Consider the following 27,744-nt stretch of genomic DNA (forward strand, 5'->3'; position numbering starts at 1 on the left):
CATGACATTAGCCCAGAGCTGATGATGGTGACTTGGCTTGGGCAGTGACAGAGGGAGGGAGGACGAGTGGACAAGCTGAGCCTCCATGGCATTGCTAGTGCCTCGGGGGACACCAGGGTGGGTGAGCCCCAGGGCTTCCAAGCTGTGCCGTCTGCTGCGGGGACTGAGATTTGCCCGTGCAGCCAAAGCCCCAGCCTGGAGGGGGAGTGAGAGCCACATGGGGGCGCAGGGAACTTAGAAGAAGGCGAGGGCATGGGGCAGGGGTGTGTGGGCAGGCGTCATCTCAGGGCCACAATGAATTTCTGGGAAAAGGTGACACGAAAGGGGAAATTCTCTCCACCACCTGGCGTGTGGAGCGAGATCTCACAGAGAAGGTGACATATAAGTGTCACTTGAAGGACGGGCCTCGAAGGATGAGTAGGAGTTTGCCAGGCCAAGAAGCGAGGTGGGAAGGTCTTCCAAACACAGGGAAGGCGCTGTGCAGACGCGGATTCTTTCAATTCTCACCCCTTCAACCCTACAAAGCCCCACCAGCCGTGGGCTCTGCCAGTTTCTACCAAACAAGAAGTGACAGCCAAGCACTGACCTCAGGAGCACGCATTTTTACCAGCAGGAAGTGGGGGTTTTCATCAGTCTCATGAGGAGACCCCCGACCCCCGTTATTCCTCAGAAATGTCTTTAGTGACTTTCACTTTTCCAGGGCATCAAGGAAAGGAATCTGAAATCAGTTTCTTCCGAGACTAGGAAACTCATTAGTCATGGATACAGGGCCCTGTCTCTTCCTGTTTCACAGACAGACAGGAAAAGTCGTGATTCACCCTCCTCTCTGGCTTCCAATTCTGGCATTGGCAGGAAGTCAGTCTGTTAGGGTTTAGATGTGGTGTCCCCCAAAAGCTCACACGAAGACAATGCAAGAAGGTTCCGGGCAGAGGTGACTGGGTTCCAGCCTTAACCTAATCAGTGAATGAGCCGTGGTAACGGGAGGCAGGCCGAGTGTGGATGGAGGAGGCGGGGGCTGGGACGTGGGTTGGGGGTACACATTTTGTGCCTGACCAGGGGAGACCTTTCTGCTTCCTGATCACCATGTGAGCTGGTTCCCTCTGCCACACTGTCCCTCCGTGATGACCTGCCTCACCTTGAGCCCTGAGGACTGGAGCCGGCCGTCTATAGACTAAGGCCTCTGAAGCTGGGTGCCCCCAAATAAACCTCTCCTCCTTTACAGTCACAGTGGCGAAAAACCTGACTGAAACAGTCCTTTCTGAACTTCTGAGAGTTCGTGCAAGTTTTCTCCAACCCCGAAAGACGCTCAAGAACGTTCCTGCTGAGTCCCAGGCGTAATTGCGCATTTCACTGAAAAGAAAAGCGAGCCTTTCAAGACAGATTGAGAGGCTGTGAGCAAGGAATCCACTTGAGGCTGTGAAGGCCTCTGCTCTTAGCCCACACCATCATGTGACAAGTGTGGGCACTGAGGAAAGGTGCCCCTGGACCATGGGGCAGGGCCCTGACCCCAAGCTGCCCCAGAAGGGAGTGGGAGGCAGAGAGAAAGAGCAGGGTGACAGCAGAAGCGTTTTGAGGAACTGACCCAGGGCAGGCATTTCAGACGCACTTCCTCTCCCCTCCACACCCCGCCTCCACCGGCCCTCTCTCCAGACACTCCTTTTCTCTCTAGTGGGCAGGTCATGCATCGGTTGCTGACAGGTGGGGACATTTCCTGACACATTCGCAACCTTAAAAAGTGTCCCAAGACACGAAGAAGGCCAGGCCCCATTCTGCACACCACGCCGGGGACGGAAGACCAAGGCCGCTGGGGCAGCCCTGCCCGTCGTCTCCTGGTCGCCCTCTTGGCCTCCTGGTCTCCACCTCACCATGTCCCTGGCTGAGGCCATCAGCCTGTGGAATGAAGGGGTGCTGGCAGCAGACAAGAAGGACTGGAAGAGAGCCCTGGACGCCTTCAGTGCCGTCCAGGACCCTCACTCCAGGATCTGCTTCAACATCGGTTGCATGCACACCATCCTGGGAAACATGCCCGAAGCCGAGAAGGTGAGTACAGCTGCCTCCTGGGTCTCCTCTCTGCCTTGTAATTACGGCCCCCACCCCCTGCCCTTTAGAAACCTGAGCTCCAGGGAGTTTGCAAAGAACCAGTTGTGCAGGCCCCACCCCCTGAGGTCCTGATTTAATTGGTGTGAGGAGGAGCCGGGAGCCACCCCTGGGAAAGCTCCCCTGCGGTTGGTGGTTCTCGTGGGCAGCCAGGTCGCTGGCCTGTTCTCCTTTCTTTTCCATCTACTAAATCCAAACCATCCTGCAACCATTCTTTAACAGCTTTAGGAAGACTCCCCATGACATCTTCTAGCCACCCTGCTGGACACAGGATGTCTATCACTGTCTCACACCTGATCCTTAGGTGCCCTTTATGGCTTTCCAAGAATGTCACATGCATCAGCTTTGCCTGCCCAAGAGATCAGGGTGAAAAGTAGGTTCCATCCCCAGTGACAATTCCCATCCGTTACACGGGACACTCTTCTAAGGGTTCTGAGGCTGTCAGAGGAATTCATACCACAATTGGTTTAGAGGTGTCGGCCACAAGCATGGTATGGGGTAGCTTAACATTTTCTAAAAATACTTTTTCTCTCTTGAATGCCCTCAAACCAGTTGAGCATTCTCAATTATCACTTGTTTAGATTGGTTATGCTAAGGTGGAAGGGCACGGAGTTTGGGAATAGAAGATCTAGTATCCAATCCCAGCTCTACCTCTTCTGGGCCTATATCATAACACAAGCCCATTATAAGCTTCTGTCTTTTGGCATCGTGAGACTTTAAATATCACCAAGATTAAGTGAGATACCAACTATTAAAGTGCTGTGTAACTTCCCATCCCGAATTAAATTTTTGATTTTTACCCTGTCCTGCCAGCCTTTTGCAAGGTGTAGACAAATAATTACTCCTCGGTACTCCTTAACCAACCAGGTCATCCTGTTAGCAGCAGTGAGCAAGCCTCAGTCGCGCCCTCTAGATGGGAGGAGAGACCCAGGGCTCCAAACGCTCTCCCATCTGACAAGTGGCTCTCAGGCTCCAGAGAGGGGACACAAACTGTGCTGAGGGCCTGTGAGGAGACCCTCTGCTGCTGCTCCACCTCCCTCTGGGCCTGCCAAGGGGCTGAGCAAACAGCACCGTGCACCTGATTGCTTCAGGGGACCAAGGGCTGCTTGTTGGGGAGAAGAGATTAGCGAAGGCAGCGGCAAGCTGCACAGTCTGCTTGTGTTTCAACCTGGGTGGGGGATCCTTGCCAGCAGGCCAGACCGATGCACCCCACTCGGCTCCCACGCTCACTGCCCTAGTTTCCCCTTGCTTTCTCCTGCCGCCTGCCCTCTCAGTCCCTCTGCCTGCCTTTGTTTTTATGCTTGGGCCCTTACTGCCAAAATGTTATATATATATATATATATATATATATATATATATATATATATATATATAGAGAGAGAGAGAGAGAGAGAGAGAGAGAGAGAGAGAGAGAGTTGTTACTATTTTAATTATATAATACATTTATATCACAAATACAATGATTTATGTATTTTAATTATACTATTTGCATTTTAATGAATTTGACTATTTTGTTCCTGCCAGTCATCTTGAAAGGCAGGTAGTGATATCCCCATTTCACAGAGAGAAAACCGAGGTTCATGGAGATCAGATAACTGGCCACATGCCATGCAATGAGGAAGTGACCATCCAGGGCATTCTGACCCAGGGTGTGGACGCCCTAGGCTTCTTGGTGCCTTGACCTTTATCGATCTCATGCCCCTTGCTGATCTCCCCACTCTGGCTCATCTCCCTCTTCTTCATTGCTCCATGGCCATGTGTGGACCCTTCTCTCCACAGGCCTTTACCAAAAGCATCAACCGGGACAAGCATTTGGCAGTGGCCTACTTCCAACGCGGGATGCTCTACTACAAGACAGAGAAGTAAGTGGTCCAGAGTTGCCCTGGAAGTCTGGAGGGAAACCCGAAGAGTCTTGGAGCTTTTGGGCCTGGTATTCCAGCCTCTGTTGGGAAAAGACTCCACTGGCCCATTCTCGGGAAGTGAAGCAAGAATCAGCACCTGAGGCCGAGGCTCCCGTGGGGAGGAGGGCAGGCCTGCCCGGATTATAAATCCACAGTGCGTACTCACAGGGGCCTAGAAACCTCCCTGCTCTTCAGCAGCAGGCGCCCGCCTGTGTCCCTGATGGGGTCACCAAAATATTCTTGGTAATTCTGGATGGTGGAATGATTAGGAAGTTCATTTTCTTCTGTCATCCAATCTGCATTTTTGGGGGGAGGGTGTTTACAGTAAATATGAAATAATTAGTAAAAAGATAATGAGAAAGTGAAAGTTAGTCTCAGTTTCTACTCCCCGCCTCAAATGACTAAAGACCCAAGATATAAATAACAGAGGAAAAATGTTCTAAGTGACAGAAAACTCATTCTTCATGGAAATTGTCCAATCAGTTGCACATATTCTAGGGAAGAGGAATTTGGCTCAGGTCACTGAAGAACTTTCTAGCAGTGAGTCTGGTCCTAGCATGGTGTGTGTTGGGGTACAGGTGGACGGGGTGTTGATGGGGAGGGGTGCAGAGGATGGGGGAGGGGTTGGCTCTGATCCTGTGCCACCTTGGAAGGCTTTGATCCTAGGGTTTGTGAGACACACAGCTGGTAATGTCCTGTGTGTTCAGCGGTTGCTAGGGGCAACCACAAGGCACTCAGAGGACTTCAAAGATGGAGATGTAGCCAGTTACCTGAATGAGTAAGGAGTCTTCCCCAAAGAAAAAGCACAGGCAGAGACCATCTGGGAGAGAGAGCCTGCGTGCGACTGGGATAAGATACGTGGCTCTTTCCTTTATTGGCACTGTCCCTGCCTGTCCCCTTTCTTCATGTCCTTCTCATCCCCCACTTCCTGCACCCTCTGTATTCTCCAGATGGATATAACATACAGGGAGGCCAAGTGCCCATCCTCCACCCTGTTTTTAATTTCAAAAGACAAACTCTAAGGCTGTCCCTTTAATTAGCCTCAGTAACCTATGGTAGGAGGGAGAGGGCAGGAGTTTCAGCGTCCAGACGGAATTCCCACATGAAAATGCCCACAGACCCCAGATGCTGGAAGGCTGAGATTTTGAGTGAATTAGAAGGATCTAGAAATGAGATCCAGAATTCTGTTACTCCACATGATAATAGTTAAACCGAGAGAAAAATCTAGCAAATTTAATCTATAGTTCAGCAGCACTTTGATGAGGACATAGATCTCCACCCTGACCTGGCTCCTTGTCCTTTGACCAATCCAGAGGAGCTGGTGCCCCTCCCTGACATTCTGCTCTCAACCCTTTGTCCTAGTATGACCACAACAGTGGCTGTTAAGTGATCACGTAAAACACAAGTGAGCTCTCTTTCGTGAAAAAATAGGCAAGCACATGCCTTCTGTGATGTCCCATCTCAGGGGGTATCGACTTGGAAATCCTCCTGCGAACCTTCGCTGTCTATCTCTGGGCAAGGCTGCCCTCTCCCAAAGTACTGGCCTCCATTTGTAACCACCCAGCTTAGGACATCTGTACCCGGATCAACCCAGAATGCCCCTAGTCCTGACCTTGTCAGGGTGACCTCCAGACTCTGTCTCATCTGCCTGTCACTGCCCTGGGTGAGACCCTCATTTCCCCATGTTCCAGAGCGATCTTTAAAAAAGGGAAATCCATGAGGTCGGCCTGGGAACCCAGTGTTCCCCTTACTGGAGGACACAGGCCCAATCCTCACCCTGTTCCTCTGCGGTCCAGCAGCTGCCGGCCGTCACTCATCCTCCATGCCTTTACCACACTCGACCTCGGGGGTGGAGCCACACCTTCCCTTGTGCCTCCTTTCATGACATCTTCTGGTCTATGGCAGATATTTGCTTACGTGATCGTCTTCTCCACGATGACGCTGTGTCCCTTAGGAGAAGTAATCTTCACAACTTCACGCTGGAACTTCAGTCCAGGCAGTAGTTACTCAATAAATGCTTGTTGAGTTGATAAATGAAAGTGAGCAAGTGTTTGCTTCAAGGAACTCATAGATTAAAAGGGGAGAAAGAGCCACCAACACTGGTGACTGTGGCGCAAGAAGTGGCCAAGTGTTGTAAGCCCTGGGATGGAGCCCGGGGGCGTTCCACCTCTGAGCCACATTCCCAGCACCCCTCCCTCCCCTCTTCTTTTGAAATAGGGTCTCAATAAATTGCTGAGGCTGTTCTCTAACTTGAAATCCTCCTGCCTCAGCCTCCTGAATCCCTGGGGTTACAGACATGCACCACCAGGCTGTAAGTGCTATTTTTAAGTGCTGTGGGGATCTAAAGAAGGCTTCTTGCCGAGTGGGCTGGGAGTTCCCTTTGATCACAGTGGGATTTGTTCTCGGGTGATAACGTCATGGAGGGTGCTCCTTTCTCCGTCTTCCCACTCTTGATTGTTATTGGTTCTTTGGTCACTATCAAGTTCCAACAGCACAGAGTTAGAGCGTGTATCTGAAGAGGCAGGTGGTGTCTCAGGACGACCAGCTGAGCTGCCTTGTCATCTCAGGGGCAGGGGCTCTCAGCCCTGTGCCTCATTGAATCTTAGGGGTGTGGAAAGAGAAGAATCACAGACCCTTTAGAGGGACCTGGCTAAAAGAGGCCAGCGGCAGGCTGCTCCCTGCTGACTCAGAAACGGAAAGGGCAGGACCTGGGTCCCCCCAGAGGAACAAGCAGGAACTTCAACGGTCACCTTTACAGAGTCTGTTTCAAAAATGATGATTAGGAACCCTCTCAAGTTCTGAGCCTGCAAAAAGACTCTGCGTGTTTCTCCCTTGGGCAGGGAGTTCCTGCAGGGGCAGTGGAGGCCAGGGCACAGCATGGCACAGCCAGGGTTCTCCAGGGCCTCACAGAAGCCACAGGAAGCAGACAGCTCCTTGGCTCCTCAGGAGGCCTCTAAACGGCACCCAAGGGAACTTTGGAGAAGGGCAAAAAGGAGTCTGGGTTATTCCCAGGTTCCAGGGGCACAGGCTGACGAGCTTTTTCAGACTTTTCATTCTGAGCTTGTTCAGACCTGCCCAGCCGGAAGCAGAGCTGTGTGTCAGAGTGGACCCCCACCAACTCCTAAGTGCAGCTCCAGGTCAGCAAGTAGAGGACTGAGGAAGGCCTGCAGAGGGAGGGAGGGGGCCGCCAGGCCAGCGATTGAGCTTGAAGAGCTCCTAAGAAGGGACAGTTAGCAGGGATCCCTTCTAGCCCATTCCCCCCACCCCTAAAGCAAGCACTCGGAATAATTTGTCAGTGCTTTCTCTCTCCCTCCCATGGGGCCCAGACAACTTCATGGGCTGGAGAATCACAAGGAGGATTTTGCTAGGCTCATGCAAAAACAGGAAGCGGCCAGGGGGTGGTGGGTCTCTTCTCAGCTGAAACCCATCTGCTTAGCGAACTCAGCAGGGAAGAAGGCGCGTTCCTAGGTCGATGCTGACCGGCACTCAGAGAGCACCTTCTGAGACCTGGCATGGCCGCTGCGGAGGGAACAGGACCCCTGCACTTCCACCTGCCCCCTCCTCTGTGTGGTGAAAGGAGCCAGTGCCCAGCCTTGGTGGAGCTACCTCTCCCCCTTTCCAGGATTGCCTGAAAGACGTGTGGTGAGGCCTTGAAATGCCCGGTGTGTCTTCCAGAGCGGCCTGCACTTTTTTAATGCATTTTACAATCATCTGTGTGAACAAGGATCCTGGAGAAACCACGGTCCTGTTTCAGGCCCAGGCTGTCCCCTCCCACCCATAGATGCCCTGCTATGAGCTGCTTCAAACCTACCTGGGACTGCAAATCAAGTCCCCACCCCAAACACCCGGCGTCCGTGTTCCTAGGACTCTCTTGGTCCACCAGCCCTCTCGGTCAGCTCTAAGCCTCCTCCAGATCAGATTTCCACTTCTCCACAGTCAATTTTTTAATCTCCTGATAACATCTAATGCCATAGAGAGCTTTAAGTGAGCAGGTGATAAATGACTGATGCAGGGTGTCACTGGGGTTTCAGAGCCCAAGAACTAAATGAGTGACTGAGTTGCCAGGTCCTAAGTGCCTGGACGCTTCAGGTCTGCACTGTTAGCATCCTCTTATTCTAAAGGCGAGGAAGCACACTTAGAGAAGCAAAGTCATTTGCCATTCGTCACCAGGTCACCAGACATCAGTGGCAGAGCCTGCCAGGACTCAGGCTCAGTTTACCTTGACTTCGGATATTGGATCTGGGACTACACAGTAGCAAGCTCCTCGTGTTATATGCTTCTTGTATACAGGATGCTCCCATATTATTGATGTGCCCCTGAGGCCAGAGAAGTAGCTTGCTAGGGTCTCCCAGTTAGTGGCAGACCTGTGGATAGGGTGCCTAACGCCTGGCTCCGCTCCAGGGTCCTTCCCTACACCATACTGCAAGACAAGTCCCACATGGCAGCTCTGATCACAGTGGCCTGGGGGCTTCCCAGCTCAATTGCTCAGGTGGGGGTCACAACCAAGCAGCCAAGGGGGCTGAGAGGAGCCATAGGTAGGGTGGCTTGCAGCCCAGCAAGGGCTCTCTCTCCCCAGGGCCTCTGGAGCTCAGGGCTAGGCCACAGCCTGGGTTGGCTTCCAGAGAAGTGTGAATCTAGGTCCTGCCCACTGGACCCCTGCACCTTGTGTGTCTGGGATTCTTTCTCTGTTGCGATTCAAGGATAGCAGCCCTAATACACCTTCAGCTAGTCAACAATGCCAGCTCAACAGAACGCAAGGCCGTGCCAGGAGCAACATTAGAAGTACCGTCTGGCCGCCGGGGTAGTTACCTCCTCCTTTTTTCCAAATGTGTGGAGGAGGTGGGAGCAGGAAGGAGAGCCTAGTTGGAGAAGGCTGTGGGCAGGAGGGTGGTGTCACAGCTGTGAGAAGCACCCCTCGTTGCTGTGCCAGGCTGCTCTGATCTTACACAGGGGGTGAGTGGGGTACAAATAGCCAGCTGTGCTTCAGATCAGCTCTAAGACCTGCAAGGATGCAGGTGGGCAGGCGTGGCTCTGCCTGGAGCACTCCAGAGAAAGGAATAGGCGCTGTATTTGAAGGTGATAAACCAGGTGGCCAGAAAGGTGAGAGCTGTGAACAATCCATAGAGAAGAAAATCCCGGGGACAAACTGGGGGCATCCCAGCCCCAGGGAGAGTTCCCACCAAGAACAAGAACAAGAACTACAGAATCAAGAAATCTGAAAGGCCTTTTCTCCCAGTGAGCTAGATGGGAGAGACAGACCCAGGAACACTTGCTTTTGCATTTATTCCTTCGAGTCCGGGACGGGTTTATTTTCGCCCTCTTTCCTGCAGATACGACTTAGCTATTAAAGATCTTAAGGAGGCCTTGACTCAGCTTCGAGGGAACCAGCTGATAGACTACAAGATCCTGGGGCTGCAGTTCAAGCTGTTTGCCTGTGAGGTAAGGGCCCCGATGGCTCCGGTAGGTACAGTTGAGATACTCAGTGGTCCGCAGCGACTTCCAGGGGCTTATGAAAGCCATGTTGCTTCCCGTGCCTCAGGGCTCAGGTTTTCCATTAAAAAGAAGATCTGGATGGGCTGGTAGGATAGCTCAGTGGTACAGCACTTGCCTGGCATATGTGAGGCCCAACATTTGATCCCCAGTGTAGAAAGAGGAAGAAAGGAAGAAAGACTCAAATGAGTTCAGGGTCATCAGAGTCATTAGTTGGTGTGAATTTTGTTAATATTAGGCTCCAAGGGCAAAAATGAGCCCAATGGGCTCTCACAGGGAGATGACAGGACTGTGTCACCCTAAGAAAGCATTCATCATAATTGGCGTGTTTTGTTTAGCGATCCAGGTTGACAAGCTGTTTGCTCAGCACTCACACATCCAAAATCCCAGCCTCACTCTCCACGCAGCACCTTCCTGCCGTGACCTTGCTGTTTCCAGACCACACTCCTACTATCAGTGGTCTCGACCATGTGTTTGGTTGACACCCAAAGAGAAAAGGAGGATACTTTGGTACAAATCTGTCCCCTCTTGCTCCCAGAACAGCTCAAAGCACCAATTTAGGTCAAGGTTTCCATAGAAGGACAACTTTCTTTTCTGTATCACCAGAAAGGACAGACATGACTTGGCAGGTTCATGTCATTTTTCCAAACCAACCTCCCCACCCCCTCCTGCCCCCAAGTCCACACCCGTAACTTTAAAAACAAAAATCCCTGCAAATGTCAAGGATCTTTATTTAGAATAATTGCTGAAAAAAGTCTCCTTGCTTTAGTTTCTCAGGCACAAGAAGTCAAGTGTTCCCAGGGTCACTCAGGGCTAAAAATAAGAGTCCACAGCTGCCCAGGGTCCCTGGGGACATGTGGCCTCATGTCAGCCCTAGAGCAGGCTAGCGGCTTTTCTTTACCTCTCACAGACTGGACAGATGAGGCTTGGTATTGGAGCTGGCTGTGCTAGAGGCGAGCTGTTACGGTGGACCTGGTGATGCTGGCCTCTGGGCTCTGCCCTCTAGATGCCAAGGCACCCTACCCTCAGTTGTGGCGGTGAAACCATCTCAACGTTGCCAGTCACCCCAGTACCACTTACACGGAACACAGGGTCGGGGGGTCAAGTGGCACTGGAGAAAGGATCGTGCCCCAGTGGCATCCCAGCAGAACTCCATGAAAGGGACATCCTCCCTGTAGCAGAGGTTGAAATGACCCGAGGAACAGGAAATGCTGACTGAGAGGGTCTCCTTGCAAGTGGAGCTCCATCTTTGGGGACCTGAGGCCCTCTATGTGGCAGTCATTTCTCTATTTCTAATTCCGTTCCTCTTATCCCACTGGGTTTCACCTCCTCGCCTTCTGAGAAATCACAGCGGTCTTGTCAAGGAGTCTCAAGGTTTTTCTAGTCACCGAGTCGCAAAAATTGTTGTGGGTAATGGTTTCAAGAGAAGGTGGCTGAGAACCAAACAGGAAGTTCTGAGCCCCCTCGAGTTCTGCTTTCCTTTCTACCCATGGTTAAGAGCAGCTGAGCACATACAGATGCTTCCAGACCTGTGCAGCTCAACCCATCTTAAATTTATTTATTTATTTTTTTAATATTTTTATTAGTTGTTGATGGATCTTTATTTTATTTACTTATCTATTTGTATGTGGTGCTGAGACTCGAACCCAGTGCCTCACACATGCTAGGTAAGAGCACTACCACTGAGCCCCAGCCCCAGCCCCCTCATCTTAAATTTAAAGTACCCTAAGTTGAAAATGCATGTCATGCACCTGACTTACTGACCGTCACAGCTTGGCAACATGGTCCACTGCAGGGTGGGGACTGTTCCCCCATGATGGCTGGGTTACTGGGAGCTGGGGCTCACTGCCGCCACCCAAAGTGCAAGTCTGTTGTAGTGTATATTGCTGGACCAGGAAAAGATCAAATTAAAAAATTGCAGTACCTTTTCTGCTGGATGCACATTACTTTTATACCATTGTAAAGTAAAAAAAAAAAAAAGATTGGGTCCTATTTGTAAGTTGTGATGCATTGCATGATAATAAAACGCACATCTAGAAACCTACAACTCAACTAAAGGCCTGGAACATGACGATGGTTAACCTGCCACCTCCCCACCCAGGACAAGCACTCGCCTAACTCTTTGCTGTCTCTTCCTGCTTCACTGCACCTTGCCCCTGGAGCTTCCTTATATACATTGCTAGATTACAGTGAGACTCCTGTTCTAGAATCTTCTCCACCCTGCACCTGTCCTGTGGCTCAGCGCAGGCTCAGAGGCAGGAACTGGACTGGGAGGTCACACTCCTCTCTCTGCCTCTTCAAGGGGCCTTGGGCAAGTCACTCATCTCCATACTAAAACCACACAGTCCCCTTGAGCTTTTGTCCCCTTGGGCCCCCTTTGGTTTGGGAAGAATGTAGAGATGTTGACTGACACACCATGAGATGCTATCTTAGCACCAGGCTAGTGATTGACAGAACTGGGTAGCAAGACTGATGTGCCCCCCAGGGGAGCTGGGAGGGGAAGTGTCCCAGGTGCCATGCCCTGTGTGTAACGTGCCCTTTGCTGGCACCTTGGTGGGAAGGAGCCTCAAGCTTTCTGCTGCGGCCTCTGCCTTTCCAGGTGTTGTACAACATCGCTTTCCTCTATGCCAAGAAGGAGGAATGGAAGAAGGCCGAAGAGCAACTCGCACTGGCCACCAACATGAAGTCTGAGCCCAGGCACTCCAAGATCGACAAGGCCATGGAAAGCGTCTGGGTAGGTGTGTGGGGAGGGGAGGTTTCCACGGTTCTCACTGTGGTTCTTGCTGCATCAGGGCTGAGTCTGGGCTGCCCTGCTCCACGCTCAGCATGAGGCCACTGAAGCTTTGAATCTGGGCCGAGAAGCCAAGGACAAGAGCACAGGGTGGCAGAGCCCTTGAAGCCCTTGTAGTGGGGATCCTCGGCAGCCCTGCACCCCTGGGCAGCAGGATGTTGGAGGCTGAGCAGGGCTGTGAGGGCAGAGGCTGCTTGCTTTTGAGTCCTAGCAGCCTGGCACAGAGCCAGCACAAATGGCCCTCCACAAACGTCTTGATTAGAGGCATAAATAGTAAAAATGAATGATAGTCTGAGCACGTTGGGAATGAAGTTTTAAATAGGATTTTTTTTGCTGGGACAGGTACTGGGGATTTAATCCAGGAGCACCTTACCACTGAGCTACACCCCCAGCCCTTTCTTTCTATTATTTCTTTCTTTCTTTTTTTTTTTTTTTTTAATTTTGAGACAGGGTCTCCCTAAGGTGCTTAGGGCCTTGCTAGGTGGCTGAGGCTGGCCTTGAACTTACAATCCTCCTGTCTCAGCCTCTGGAGTCACTCGGATTACAGGTGTGCACCACCACACCAGGCTTAAGTAAGATGTTTAAAACACCAGGAAGAGTGTTCAAGTCACATCCATATCACCAACGCTGGTCCCAAGACAGCAAGGGAAGGTTCTTGACATTTTGGTCAGCGGCCGATCCCATGTCCAGCAGGGGCCGTAGCATCTAGGGCTGTGTGTTGTAGAAGGAGTCTAGTGAGGGCTGTGGAAGTAGAGGGAGTCCTCAGAATCCTGAGAAGTAATGACAGAACTGAGCCTAGCTGGTGCCGTTCACACAATGACCAGACAGCACCTGTCTCCGAGGGTGTTGCCATTGCTAAGTGACGGGTGACTGTCCTTTGCCGTCTGTGTTTCAGAAACAGAAGCTGTATGAGCCTGTGGTGATCCCCGTGGGAAGATTGTTTCGTCCAAACGAGAGACAAGTGGCTCAGCTGGCCAAGAAGGATTACCTGGGCAAGGCCACGGTAGGTGGGATCACATTCCACCTGAGTCCTGTGCCCAAGGTCGTGCGGGGCAAGGTGGGAAGGACCTTGGAGGACGGGGTGTCCTCTGCGGCTGTGTGGACAACGGCATTGCTTGGTGAGGACGGGGCAACCTCTTGGGCTTATCTTCCCCAGGCCCCTTCTCATTCCTCCCTCCCAACCTGATGAGTGATCCCTGAGGGTGGCTCTCCGGGTGCTGAGGGCTGGGGCTGATCCAGGGGAAGGAAAGCACAGCCACACGGGCTCCTAACTGTGGGAAGGACCAGCGTGACAGTCCTAGGCTCAGTTCTGTCATTCAATTCTCAGGATTCTGAGGACTCCCTCCACTTCCACAGCCCTCACTAGACTCCTTCTTAAACTGGATTCCTTCTGAATCGGGTTAGAAATCCTCTTGGCCATGATTCAAAGTGTCTCACCAGTCCCCTTCCAAACTGCACCTGACTTTAATACATTTGGATGGCTAAGGTGCTCGATAGCTGGGCAGCTGGGATTGGCACAGTGGCAGAGGCCAAGAGAGCCTAGGTTAACGGCAATACCCCAAATGTCTGTCCATGGAGGAATGGATCAGCAAAATGTGATATGTCCACACGGTGGAATATTCCACGGCCATAAAAAGGAACAAAGTACTGATATATACTTCAACATGGATGAGCCTTGAAAACTAGGCTGTGCCTGAGAAGCCACACATTTAACATCACATGTTATAAACTTTCTTTTATGTAAAATATTTGAACAGATAAATCACAGAGATAGAAAACAAGGTAGTGGTTGCCAGGCTAAGGGAATGCGGACTAACTGCTAAATGGGTACAGCGTTTTCTTCAGGGGTGATGAAGATGTTTTGGAACTAGTAGAGGTGTTAGCTAGACAGCACTGTGAATCTGCTAAATGCTACTGAATGGTTCACTTACAAAGATTAATTTGATATTCTATGAATTGCACCTCAATTTAAAAATTCTGTTTTCAAGAGAAGGCATTGGGGATATAGCTCAGGCCCTGGGTTCAATCCCTAGCACCAAAAAAAAAAAAAAAAAAAAAAAAAAAAGAGAGAGAGAGAGAGAGAGAGAGAGAGAGAGAGAGAAATATTGGGATATTGTAGCTCAGTGCTATAGCACTTGCCTAGCATTTAAAAGGCCCTGGGTTTGATCTCTAGCCCTGAAAATTAATAGTAATAATAAATTAAAATTTAAAAAGCGAGTTTGGGTTATCGTTGGTGAGAAGAGTACTAGTCTCTCTGGTCACTGGAACTTCTGATCCGGAGGTCAGCAGGCTGACCCTTAGCCACTGTGCTCTTCTGATACCTGCACGAGTGGGCATGGACCTGTGATGTGGGGAAGGAGGGGTCTTGGGGAAGCATCTGGCCGAGCCCTCACGCCCCGCTGCCCTTGATTCCAGGTTGTGGCGTCTGTGGTGGACCAAGACAGCTTCTCCGGGTTTGCCCCTCTGCAACCACAGGTGAGTGGATCTGGGTCTTCAGGGCAGTGCTGAGCGGCCCTACTGTAAGGTCTACGGGTGCCGCTAAGAGTGTCCACCTGCCCGTTCTCAGGCCCAGCTCCCAAGGCATGGGGGGATAAGCCCAGGTCAGCGTAACTGCATGTCCTCCTGCTTCCCCAAAATACCAGTTCTCACTTCTCTAAGTTCAAAGAGATCAGTTGATTATCTTGTGAAACTTTCCTTGACCATTTTCTCAGAAAATTGAAATGCAAGCTGTGGAAGGCTTTTTATTATTAATGTGCAGGACTGGGGATCGAACCCGGGGCCTCTGACTCTTGTTGGGTCAGTGGTTAGTGGGGGAATCCTGTGGGCCCAGGGCTTGAGGCCTTGGGCCATCCTGGTACCATCCATTTGCCCGTGTTCAGGAGACTCCCCTGTATATACATGAGCCCAGCTGTGGCGGAACTGTGGTGGGCGAGACCTCGGTCAGCACCGACTGAGGGAGGGTTTCTGACCAGAGGACCCAGGCTGCAGTCACACTCCCAGGGCCACTGAGGGTGACCAATGCTGGGGCTCTGGGGCACAGGATAAGTCAAGAGGGATGCGGAAAGGCCAGTGTGTGGGTTGCTGGACCTCAGCTTTCGCCATAAAGTTGAAGAAGGCCTTGCTGGGCTTCAGTTCAGCTAAGGACAACCAGAGGGGACAGACACCCAGAGGACCAGACTCTGTGATATTCAGCGTAGAAGAGAGAACATGTATTGAAAGCAGATTCTTTCCTGATCAGCGGATCCTGAGTTGATTTTAAATACCAGACATGGCACGTGATACCACAGACATTAATTATAGAACACTTTTGGAAAGTGTCCTGGGAAAAGGTCAGAGCTCAAGGTCGTAAGCCCTCCCTTGATGCCACGTCGCCCTGTGCTGGCTCACCTCCAGAAACCAGCTCTGGCTTCATGTGCATCCCATGTGCCGGGAGCTGGCGAGAGGGAGAACTTTGCCTTGTTCCATCAGGGTACACCGTGCCTCCCCCGAGACAGGGTTCCATCAGTCAGAGACGCAGTCTTGGATGCTCTCGTCTGGAAGAATGTTCCAACCACCATTAACAGTCTGCTCTCTTTCCCCTGCTTCCCCCGCTGTCTTCCCCTTCTTCATTTCTCCTGAATGTACCACAGGCAGCTGAGCCTCCACCCAGACCCAAAACCCCAGAGATCTTCAGGTAAGTTGATTCAGGTCCAAGTGTGGAAGAGCCAATCGCCAAGCCCGTGTCGGTGGTGTTAAGAGGGTGAAGGAGCTGAAGCTGGGGTCAGGTCTAAGTCTGTTTCCAAGGTTAGATCAGAGTGATAGTAGGAAGGAGGGGTCTCGACTGGAGCAGGGCAGAGCATCGGGGCCTGGCTGCCGCTCTGTGGTGTCCCCATGTCCGTGGGCACTGTCACCCACACACTGAGGGGTTGTTGAAGGGCAGCAAGGTCCAAGGTCCCATGGAACATGGCCCAGGTCAGAGAAGAGGTGGAGGTCAGAGGTCTCTGAAGTCAGGAAACTAGATGGGTACCCCCTTTCCTGCGTGGGGGTTTTCCATTCTCTATTGCCACATGTTTTCTGAGAAGTAAGAGGAAGGACTCAAGAACAGGAAGTCATCCTTCTGTAAGACGAGAAGCAAAGAGTGAGGTAACCTACCGCTTTCTTAAGAATTCCCTCTCCGTAAAAAAGCAAGCCCAAGCCGAGCGTCCACACCATAAAGGAGGTTAGAACAGTACCAAGTGAGAGCAAGTACCAAGGTGACAGCTGGACGAGGTCCTCTCTAACCCTCTGGCTCAGGAGTCTGTGTCCCCTACAGGAAAAGCTGGGATGTTTGGAATCAGAAGGGAGGGCGGTGTGGGCCGAGACTGGGGACCTTGAAGCCAGCCTCACCCACACCTTCCAAAGTGCACCACTGAGACGCCCCAGAGTGTGGAGGAGTCGAGTGGACCCTGAGCAGAGTCGAGGGGAAGGCCGTGCCTGGCACAGCAAGGCAGCTGCAGGACCCTCCGCACACATCTCAGACTTCCCACGCCTCGCCTCTCTCCATCCTCATCCTCCTGCCCCTACCCTGGCCCCAGCTGCCCGAGGAGACTCTCCTCCCTCAGAATTCACCATCCATTTCCTTGCTCAGCTGCTCTCACCTGACTTCCACCTTAGCCAGTCCCCTGCCTCACCCCCATGACCCATCTCTGCCCACACTTGGGACCTGGCCAAGCTTACCCAGCCAGGAAATCTCCTCAGAAGAGAGGAGATTGTAAGGTCCATTACCTATAGCTATTTTGTTTTATTCTTTAAAAAGTTTTCCTGGATGACTTTATTCAAACAAGCAGAAACCTGTCATTCCTTGTCTTTTATTCTTGTCCCACTGCATGTATCGTTGCTCCCCTTTAACTGCAGTTTGGCTTTCCCCAGTTTCTGTTACCTATGATCTACCACAGTCCACAAATCTTAAATGAAAAACTCCAGAAATAAACAAATCATAAATTTTTAGTTGCATGCCATTGGGTAGTGGGATGAAATTTCACTCACACTTCACACTCTTGAGCTGTCAATCATCCATTTGGTTTGTCCAGTGTATCCATTCGGTATATGTTACCTGCCCGTTAGTTGTTTAGTAGCTGTCTATGCAATCAAGATTATCTCAGTATCACTTACGTTCAAGAAGCAAGCTCAAGGGTGGTGATACCAGCAATTTGCTTATATAAAGAGAAGCTGTAAAATGCTTGCTTCAAGTGAAAGAAGCAAGTGCTCACCTTAATAAGGGTAAAAAAGTTATAATGCTGACCTTGCTAATATCTACAAAAGGAACAAATTCTTCTATTTGTGAAATTGTGAAGAAGGGAAAAGAAATTTGTGCTGGTTTTGCTGTCATACCTCAAACTATAAAAGTTTTAGCCACAGAATGTGAAGTGTTTAGTTTCCTATACCTACAGTTGTGTACGTAGGTATAGGAAAAAAAAATAGTATTCATATAGTTGCTGCCTCCAAGTCCATTATGCTTGTCCCACAGCACCACATGACGGGGTGTGGTCCAGGCTCAACAGTGCAGTGGATCTTGTGTCTGCCCCTGCAGGGCTCTGGAAGGGGAAGCTCACCGGGTGCTGTTTGGGTTCGTGCCTGAGACACCAGAGGAGCTCCAGGTCATGCCAGGGAACATCGTCTTCGTCTTGAAGAAGGGCAATGATAACTGGGCCACGGTCATGTTCAATGGGCAGGTATTCAGAGGATGGGGGGAGGTTTAAGGCCACAAGAACCCCGCAGCAATGGCAGGGCTTTCTGCCACCTCATTTGCAGAGTGGCCAGGTTCTCCTGTCTGTGTGCCATCCCTCCCAGAAGCTCTTGGTCTTCTGAGGTATGGACACTGACAAGCATATTTTTGTTTTCTTCTTTCTGATTCTCTGACGCTGGGCTGCAGAAGGGGCTTGTTCCCTGCAACTACCTGGAGCCTGTCGAGCTTCGAATCCACCCTCAGCAGCAGCCCCAGGTAATCAAACGCTAATGCCCACCCACCTCCTCCCTTCCTTTGCAGAACTCCCTCTGGATGGGAGAAGGTAGTGAAAGAGATGTTGGTGCTGTCACTAGTTGGTCCTGGGCTGGATAAGTTGCTCAGAGCTGAACCTGGGGATGAGGGAAATGGTCAAGATGTGCTGAGTGGGGGATCTAGAGGACCCACAGGGCCCATCCATCTCTGAGACCTCTGGGGTGACTTAGAAACCAGAGCCTACAGTAGACAAGAGCTAGTCCTCCTAGATCTGGCCTCTTCATCAGGAAGAAGAGTCAACATGCTGGTTGGTGAGATGCACTTTAGAGCTTTAGAGCTGCAGAGCAGCGCTGAGTCAGAGCAGTCGCTGCCTCTGAAGCTGCTACCCAGCCCTTCTGCCAGACTACAGTGTACTTTGTTGGCCCTGAGTAGATGTGTAAATGATCCCATGGCAGCGGGACCTGTCTCCCTCCAGACCCTGTGACCAGTTGTATAGGGGCTCAGCCCTTCCTGGTCATCACCATATCCAGGTGTTTTGAAAAGTTTCAAATGTGATGCAGATGGGACATGGAATTTTTCCTTTCTTGTGCCCTCTGCAACTGAGACAAGAGCACAGCCTACTACCCCATCTCCAGTGGATTTCCAGTACTGTGGAAGGGATGCAAGGTGGAAAGGCTTCGTAGATGGCTTTAGGATGTCTATTTCTACTGTGATATTTCCACCTCATTGGGCCAAGCTTGCCTCCTCTCTCAGCCAGCATTTCCCTTAGTCTTCCTGAGTGACGTCACCACCCCAACTTTTAGAAAGTCATTTGCATCTGGCTCCTTTCATGACCCCTTACCCCCAAGAGTTTTGTCCTAATGAGGGTTCTGACCATCTCTTTCTACCTCTTCCAGGAGGAAACTTCCCTGGAGTCTGAAATCCCACCTCCTCCTAGTTCCAGTGCCCCAGGAAGACCCCAGTTGTCTCCAGGTAAGTGGCCCAGGGGCACTCCAGGCTGCTTCCGACTAAGGTGCTCTCCCCACCTCCCAGGAATTTCTGGTTTCTCTTCTAGGAACAGCTTATGACCATAGAGTCCCAGAGCCCCCTCTTGCCTGCACTCACCCACCCCAAACCCGAGACCCACGCCCTCTCCCTGCCTGCTCCAGAACCCTGGGAGCGTGGGTGAATGTGCAGGTTTCAGCGCAGTGTGTCAGCCCTCAAGTAGGCACCAAACCCCTCCTTTGATAAGTTCAGAACCACTCACAGAATAAAAGGATCAGCAATTGCACCTTTTCACCTCAGAGGGACGTGGATGGCTTTTAAAATATCTGAGGAGCTGTACCTTGGAAAGAAACTGCTTTGTAGTGCCCTGGGGCATGGACAGAGCCGTGGCAGATGTGAAAGGGAGATTGTTTCTCCAGGAGCATCTCCCTGAGGTGGAGAGGGCTGTCTGGGGAAGTGGAGGGATTTTTGTTACTGGTGCAGTTTAAGCACGTTCTCATAGAGAGAGCTTTGTCTTTGACCTCTGGTCATCAGAATCACTCAGGTTGTACCCTCCCGTGTTTTTATTTTGAAAAATTGCAAACCTTCGGAAAGGTTGGAAGTAGTGTGTAATAGATACCAGAATGCCCTTCACCTAAGTTCACCAATTGTTTCCATTTTGCACCAAGCACTCGCCCTGCTTCCCTCTCTCTCATTTTCCCCCTGAGCCTTGACTTTCCTAAAAACAGTGCAGTCTTCTGTGGGACCACAACACGATCTGGGACATTCAGCACTAACATAATGACTTCATATAATGTATTTTCCACATGTAAATTTCTTCAATTGCCCTGCCCACCATATCCTTATAGTTTTTTTTTTTTTAATCTTTTCTGTCTAGAGGTTCATTAAGGATGACTTATTATCCTAGGAAGATTTTAAGAGTATGGATTCCTGGGTCTTTGATTCTGTTTTTTTTTTTTTTTTTTTAAAGACAGGAATGAAACTATTTGCATTTTTAGCAAAAACTCCCCAAATTATTCTAATAATCAGCCGAGCTTAAGATCTGTTTTTTTTAATGCACCTCCTATAGTATCTTCTATTTCTTGCAAATAAATTATATGCACACTACATTAATACATTATGTATGTTAAAAAACATACAAAAAATATAGGACAAGGTAAAAAATAAGTGGTTATTTTCCTCTTGAGGTCTCTTGAGGTCTCTGACTCATCCCTCACTCACATGCTTTTCATGGCTTTGGTCCCACTGGTTTACTGACTTTGGGGACTTGTGCTAACCCCTGTGGTGTAAGGATGTGCTAGTCCTTTGAAATTACCCTCAGGCTCCTAGAAGCAGAAGCTGGGGTTGTTCAGGTGTTGGTGACTTTCATGCTCTCCCAGGGTGAGCTTTTCCCACAGTTCCCTATGGCTAACAATTTCCCCTGAGGCTCTAGGCAGGAAGTGGGTGCTGCATCCTAAGGGGTTCCATTAGCTGGCCAGGAGAGTTCATTGACCACCTTCTTTTGTTTTACTCCTTACCTTTTCCATTTAGGTCAGAAACAAAAAGAAGAGCTCAAGGTGAGTTTTTCCTTGCACTGCTTCAAGTGGGAGAAGAGGGAAGAGCTGGAGGTGTCAGCCATGGAGTCCCAAGGGAATGGTGGAACCAGGTGCCCTCTGGCAGAGTCCATGGGCTGGGGACCCCCTCAGCCACCACCCCCACCCCCCATACACATTTTGTCCTAGCTCATAGCTAGGTGACCAACTTTGGTTCCGTGGCCTAGAGGACCTCTGCAGGTTGCGGGACACTAAGGAACCTGGGCTTGCCAGTCTCTCCCTGCAGCTGGGTTACTTCCTGGGCCAAAGTACAGCACCACAGTGATCTAGGATGGTGCTGAAAGCCGCGACACTTCAGGAGTTCCCTTTGCTTCCTCCTCCCTCAGGAAGTGAAGCTCAGCGTCCCCATGCCCTACACACTCAAGGTGCACTACAAGTACACAGTGGTCATAGAGACACAGCCTGGGCTCCCGTACAGCCAGGTCCAGGACGTGGTGTCTCAGAAACTGGACTTGCTGCCAGAACACACTAAGCTGAGGTGAGCTACCTGCAGGGGGCACTCAGGGGCAGGCTGTGGGCCTCGTGCTGGCCCAGAGCACAGAGGGGGTGTCTTCCTTGCTGATGTCCTTACTTGTGGTCTCAGCTATAGGCCCCGGGACAGCAATGAGCTGGTGCACCTTACGGAAGAAAACATGAAGGATGCCTGGAGCCACGTGAAAAACTACTGCCTGACTCTTTGGTGTGAGAACACAGTGGTGAGTGCAGTGAGCCCTAAGATCCCTTCCACTGAGCCACTTCCTCAATGCACCTTCCTAAGGCACCACAGCGTGTGCTTAGTGTTGGGGATACGGTGGGGAATAAGTTGCAGCTCTGACTCCTTTTTATCTGCATCTTCACCCCAGCTGGGTCCCCCCCGCAACTCAAGAGAAAAAAAGCCAGGTTCCAGAGGCCCAGCTGCCCACACAAAGCCTGGTCACCCTCCAATGGTTGTCAGGCCTACTTAGGACACGCATCATGCACATCACTATAGGACAAGGGCTGGAGCAAAATCACAGCTCGAGGCTGAGGTCACTGCCATTCTTCATCTTCAGCTTCCATGGGGGAGGTACTTGAAGGTGAATGAAGGAAAACAATTTATCTCACAAAGAGATGGTTAGGGCAACAGCCTCCTATTAATAGCGAACATCACCAAGAACTTCCCACGGCCAGATACTGTGCCAGCATGTTCTGTATATGAATTCTTAGGATCGTCACAACTCTACGAGGTACATGATCAGGAATCAGGGCAGAAAGAGGTCAAGCAACTTGCCGAAGGTTGTACTGCTGGTCCCTAGTGGAGCCAGGGCTGTGGCAGGCATTTTGACTCCAGAGCCTGGCTGTGTTCACAGGCACCAGGCTGTACTGACAGGATGAGGGCAGGTTATCTTAGAGCCCCGAGATTTGTAAGTTACCTTTCAAGTAAAAATGATAGGAATCAGAAGTAAAGTGAGAGGCTAGAATTGGTAACCAGGAGGTAACATGCTTGAAGTTTGTCCCTTAATCTCCAGAGGAAAAGTTGCCCTTCTTTTCTGTTGTGGATGTTAACTCCACACTCCCCTGGCCCCTCCCCTCCTCCCCCCCAAAAAAACTACCCATAGAAAGCCCCCAGCGTCCTTGATGTTAATCCCTCCCCAGAAAACTATCCGTCTGCTTTCTGTCAATATACTGTTCTCTTATATATCTCATTATAAATGAATTATACAATATATATGGTCTTTTAGCTTTCAGCAATCCAGTAATCCCTTCCTTTTGATTGCTAACTGGTATTCCATAGCATGAAGACCACCATTTATCTATTTACCTGTTGGCAGACATTTGCCTAGAAAGGGCTCTTTACTCTAAATGTGAACAATTTCACTTAAATAATTTTTAAAAATGAATTTTTCCCCCCGTGATGAGGTTAATCTGTTTAGTGGCTATATGTACCTAACCCTCCCCATATTCCAAATGCAGTCTTTTGGAACTCATCCAGGCTCAGGGATCACTGTTGAATGCTCTGTCATCATCTGTTAGCCTGAAGGCAGTAAGTCAGTTGGCTCTCACTGAATTAACAGGGCCTTTATTTCAGGGTGACCAAGGCTTTCTAGACAAATCCAAGGAACATGAAAAATGTGATTCTAATCAGAAAATGGAACCTCAGTTTAAGGAAGGCAGCCAAGTGGTAGCACTCTTCAGCTACGAGGCTACCCAACCAGAGGACCTGGAATTCCAGGAAGGGGACGTAATCCTGGTTCTATCAACAGGTAAGTGTTACTGCTTGACCACAGAACTCAACTCATACATTAGCAGAAACAAGGTCAAGGGCACAGAGAAGTAAACACTGATATCCCTCAAACCAAACTTCATAGGGGTTTCAATCTCCTTTCCCTGTCTGTCCTAATAGAGAAGCAACATGGATGTGATTTTGCTATTAAAAGACAGCTGAGCTTTGGAACCATGGATTTTCACTCCAAGAGTTAACAAATTGCCTGGAATCATTTTGCCTTTATACCAAACCATAGATCTATGAAGTCACACACTTCCCAAAGAGGAAGAGAGGAAAAAAAAAAATTTTACCTGAAAAATCTCTCTGGATTCCGTTAGGGATCAAAAGATTAAAAAGTCAATCTGAGCCAAGCATGGTGGTGCATGCCTATAATTTCAGCAACTTGGGAAGCTGAAGCAGGGGGATTACAAAATTTGAAGCCAGCTTCAGCAATTAAAAGGGCTCTCAGAATTAAAAGGGCTGGAGGTATAACTTAATAATTAAGTGCCCTGTGTTCGATCCCCAGTCCCACAAAACAAATGAACAAAAAGAAAGTGGAGTTCTAATTTAGTAATTCTAAAACTTTAGTATGCCCAAGAATCCCTTAAAGAGCCTCCTGAATGGAGTTCCTTCGCCTGCTTCCCAGATTTTGGTTCAGACCTAGGGAGGGGCCCACAAATTGGTACTTCTATAACCAGCTCCCAGGTGATCCAGGCCTACACTCTAAGAAACAGTCCTAATTCATGGTTGGGTAGTCCCATTTATTTACCTGGGTGCAACAGATTCCCATCCTGAAAAGCCTTGATCACAAGATTAAAACGCTGTGCTTCAGTGATGCGAAGTAGTGAAAAACCATTATAATTACAGTAGAAACCCCAACAGATTAAGAAATCAGTGAGAGATTCTGAAGTTAATGAATATATAAGTGTGTGACAATGAACTCAAACAGAAACAGCAGCAGAGCACCCTGCAGTGCATTTCATTCAGGGGAGATTGGAAACTGGATCTTGAGAACCTCAGTGCCATTTTCTAAGGACCACTATCAACCAGTCAGCTAAACTCTTCAAAACGTTTCAATTTTTGTTTGGGTATGCCAGTGATGAGATAAAAATGAGAGAACATGCAGGGTGAGGATGTAGCTCAGTGGAAGAGCACTTGCCTAGCCCGTGCATGCAGGAGCCCTAGGACTCATCTCTAGTACCACAAAAGCCCAAACCATACATATGCAAGAAAACCCTGGGAAGAGAAGGCAATGTACTTCCTACTCTGATATGTACCTAACTGGTTTAAGAAACCACCTGAGGGTACTCTTGGAAAAACTGACGCTCAACCACACTCCATCCTAATTACAGAATCTCTTGAGGGCAGGATCCGTGCAGTTGAGCTCTGTCTTACACTCACTCAAAGATGAATTCTGAGTGGCTTGTGTGGTTGATAGATGGGCTTTGGAGGTTATACCCAAGTCATCTAACATTTACTGGTAGAATGGCTCTGAATAATCTCTGGGCCTCCTTTTCCTTAGCAAAATGGAGTAAAAGATAAACTTGAGTAATTATTAAGTCTGAGCGTATGTACACCCTCATACATCTATTTTTCATTAAAGGCTCAAGAAAGGGGCTATGAACCCATTAAGTCCCAAGTTCTCAATTCTACAATTATTTCAATGAAATTGACATAGTTGCACTGTTTTGAAATCATAATCAGGAGTTCATCATATAACTCATCATCATTAATAAAAGAATGGTAAAAAAGTTTATTTCAAAGTTACTATAAGTGGCATATTTGTTGCTCAATTTGTTTTATAGGAATTCCATATATGAGACAACGGGACATAATATGTTAAAATTCTTATATTTTATAAAATGTACTAAACTATCACTAGTTCTAACTCCTGTTTTGATGAATTCTGTATTGGAAACTTTCATTTTTAATATATTTAACCAATGGCATGCCCCCTTTTCTGTCATCAAAATGAACATTCCCAGCAAAGCTCAGATGGTCCATTTCTTTCACCTTATTTCTCTATCTGGTAACTTTCTGAAAAATAGAATTCAGGGCTTGGGCTGTAGCTCAGTGGTGGAACACCTGCCTTGCACGTATGAGGCACTGGGTTCAATCCTCAGCACCATGTAAAGATGTTGTGTCCATCTACAACAAAAAATACTTACAAAAATTCAACTCATTCTTCTTTTACCCGTTATCATGTTTAAGACAAAAATCACTGAGATGCTAAAACCTATGTTCACTCTAACATCAAATCCCTTTCCAACACCACCTTCCCCGTTACCACAATGTGGGGGAGGGGTTACTGACAAAAGCATGGAATACCTGAAGGGGGTAATTTTCCTCCTCTGGATTTAGTAACCGATATTTACTTTCCCTTTTTTTCAGTGAATGAAGAATGGTTGGAAGGGGAGTGTAAAGAGAAAGTTGGCATTTTCCCTAAAGCCTTTGTTGAAGAGTGTGCAACTACAGATTTGGAGAACACTCCTAGAGGAGTCTAGGATATTTCACAATCTACCAAGAAGAAAAAAGTCTATTATTTGTTTGCAAGATTTACCACACCTCTGACGTACACTATACTACAACATTACAGTTTGTAAGTGTTCATTAACCTAAATTTTCCCTGTTAAAGTTGAACTATTAGACAATGATATGAGATCTTCTCAGGATGAAGATTTCCTGGTACATGAAAGGGGGTCCTCAAGGATGTGACAATATGGTTTTTGTTTAGTGCTAGCTATCCAGATGGGTTCACTTTGTGAAAATTGAGTTGCATGTGTAATTGGTGCACTTTATATGCATGATACCTCAATAAAAATCTTATCTCACAAAAATAAAGCAAGACATCCAGAGTCCAGGCTCAAGAGCTCAGTGGAAACATTCTTCTTCTTGTATCATTAATATCACATACTGAGGCCTGAAAGCAATTTCACAAGTTATTCAGAAGGCGTATACAGACAAAACTAACTTGTTCTTTTCTTACTAAAAGTTTCATTCCCACAGAATATAACATTCAATTCCCCAAAGAACTAAAATACTAGAATTACATCCCTTTATGCCTTCTCAGAGGGACATTTTTATAAAGAGTTCAATATTGAATATTTGCCGCTAATACTTGAGTTGGTTAATAGTAGTCTATGACTTTACACATTATAGTATTATCTTAATAAGAGAGATACATAATGTCAGTTTTATTTGGTCATCATTTGGGGTTGACTCAGGTGAAGGATTCAATAAATACTAGACCTTAGGACCTGACCTTAATTTTCCTCCGCCCCTTTTTCATGTAGCTATGTACGGCTTTGCTAACACATTTTCAAGTGTGTAGGTGCTTGTGAAATGCAGAGTTAGGAAATGAACTACGAGTGAATCAGCACCAAGGTGAAAGGACAATCAGTGTGAGCAATGGCTTCCAGCACACCGCTGAAGGCCCAGCAAACCACCAATTGGAATTCTGAACACAACTGGAAGAGAAGCCACCACAAGGCCAAGAATAGTAATTACTGTTGATGGTAACCAGATTTAGTGAATTTTATAGGCCCAAAGAATAAACTATCTCTGAATTGACTCTTTAACAGAACAGGGATAAAAATAGTGGGTATTACATAGTTCCTTTACAAAAGTCAATCATTCTTCCTTAAATAAAATAATTTTGAAAACCTGTTTCTTTCTGCCTCCCTTTCGATAATAATTCATTGGTATTTTGTTTGAATGATACAAAAAGCAAAAATAAACCTGCAAGTTCTGACCATCTTTGCTCTTCCCTAGACTACTTCTGCATAGGTGAAATTCTTTAAGTTGGATTTCCTTCAACACTGAATCTGTTAGGATAGAAAAGAAACAATCCGTACACAGATGTGGTTGGAGAGAACATGGTTTAATTAAAGGCAAAGCTGATTTCAGCAGCTGCAGGTCTCGCACAGACATACAAAAAACAAAACAAAACCCAAAACAAACCAAACAATCAACCCATAAAAGTAAGTTTACCACACAAAACCAATTTCTGATGAAGATTCTCCTTCCCCTCCTCATTACTCCACAGAGAGGATGACAAGGCGAGGAGCCCTGCCCCAAGAGTCAGAAAACATTCCAAACATCAAATTCTCATGCAGAATGGGGCTGTAGATGGGAACTGGGTACTACTGGGAGGGAGATGATAAGCCTGGTTTGCTTGTCTAGGGTGCAAGAATCAGTGACAGTTCAAACACTGGAATGTTGCAGCTGCCTGAATGCAGAGAGCTCAAACACACAAACTGGGTAAGGCAGTAGGGAAAGAGGCTTAGGAAAGAAGGAAAAGGAAAAAGGTGGACACAGTGAAGGGGCTGGAGAGAAGCACAAAGGGTTTCATATTGCCATTGGGTGGGGGCCTTCACCCTTTCAGACCTTTCAAAAAAAAAAAAAAAAAAAGAAAAAAGAAAAAAAAAACCCAGAAAACAAAAATCCCAACACCATGTCAAACTAAAAGAGCAATAATGTAAGCACAACAGGGACTCCAACCACTCTTTCTGAAGAGCAATGAGCATTATCTCACCCCTTTCAATTGCTGGGGTTGCCCAGACTCCAGTGACAACCGGGGCTCCTGGATGTGCTTTGCTCTGAAGCTGTTTTCCAGCTAAGTTCCACACTAACTCACACACTCATACACACAACCCCGTCCCTCTGGGAGAGCAGATGGGTATGTGTGAGCACTTGTATACACACACACA

General features: G+C 48.7%; 1 protein-coding gene across 1 annotated transcript; it reads left to right on the top strand.

Annotated features, from left to right (window-relative positions):
* The first annotated feature begins 1,669 nt into the window (after positions 1-1,669).
* Positions 1,670-26,575, top strand: Ncf2 (neutrophil cytosolic factor 2). Its single transcript, XM_026392858.2, has 15 exons — positions 1,670-2,040; positions 3,877-3,959; positions 9,329-9,437; positions 12,088-12,222; positions 13,175-13,282; positions 14,695-14,754; positions 15,909-15,952; positions 17,828-17,969; positions 18,170-18,238; positions 19,132-19,207; positions 20,750-20,775; positions 21,138-21,289; positions 21,395-21,506; positions 22,859-23,033; positions 25,427-26,575. Exons 1-15 carry the CDS (start codon positions 1,867-1,869, stop codon positions 25,537-25,539), a joined length of 1,578 nt encoding a protein of 525 aa, XP_026248643.1. The 5' UTR covers positions 1,670-1,866; the 3' UTR covers positions 25,540-26,575.
* Positions 26,576-27,744: the final 1,169 nt, after the last annotated feature.

Source organism: Urocitellus parryii, chromosome 9, assembly GCF_045843805.1.
Source record: "Urocitellus parryii isolate mUroPar1 chromosome 9, mUroPar1.hap1, whole genome shotgun sequence".
NCBI classification, from domain to species: Eukaryota; Metazoa; Chordata; class Mammalia; order Rodentia; family Sciuridae; genus Urocitellus; species Urocitellus parryii.

Bases quoted from the DNA above. Each gene is read 5' to 3' on its own strand.
- Ncf2 (XM_026392858.2), top strand. From the start codon at position 1,867: ATGTCCCTGGCTGAGGCCATCAGCCTGTGGAATGAAGGGGTGCTGGCA. The intron at 20,776-21,137 runs GTGAGTTTTTCC...CTCCTCCCTCAG, and splicing joins AACAAAAAGAAGAGCTCAAG to GAAGTGAAGCTCAGCGTCCC. The intron at 23,034-25,426 runs GTAAGTGTTACT...CCTTTTTTTCAG, and splicing joins AATCCTGGTTCTATCAACAG to TGAATGAAGAATGGTTGGAA.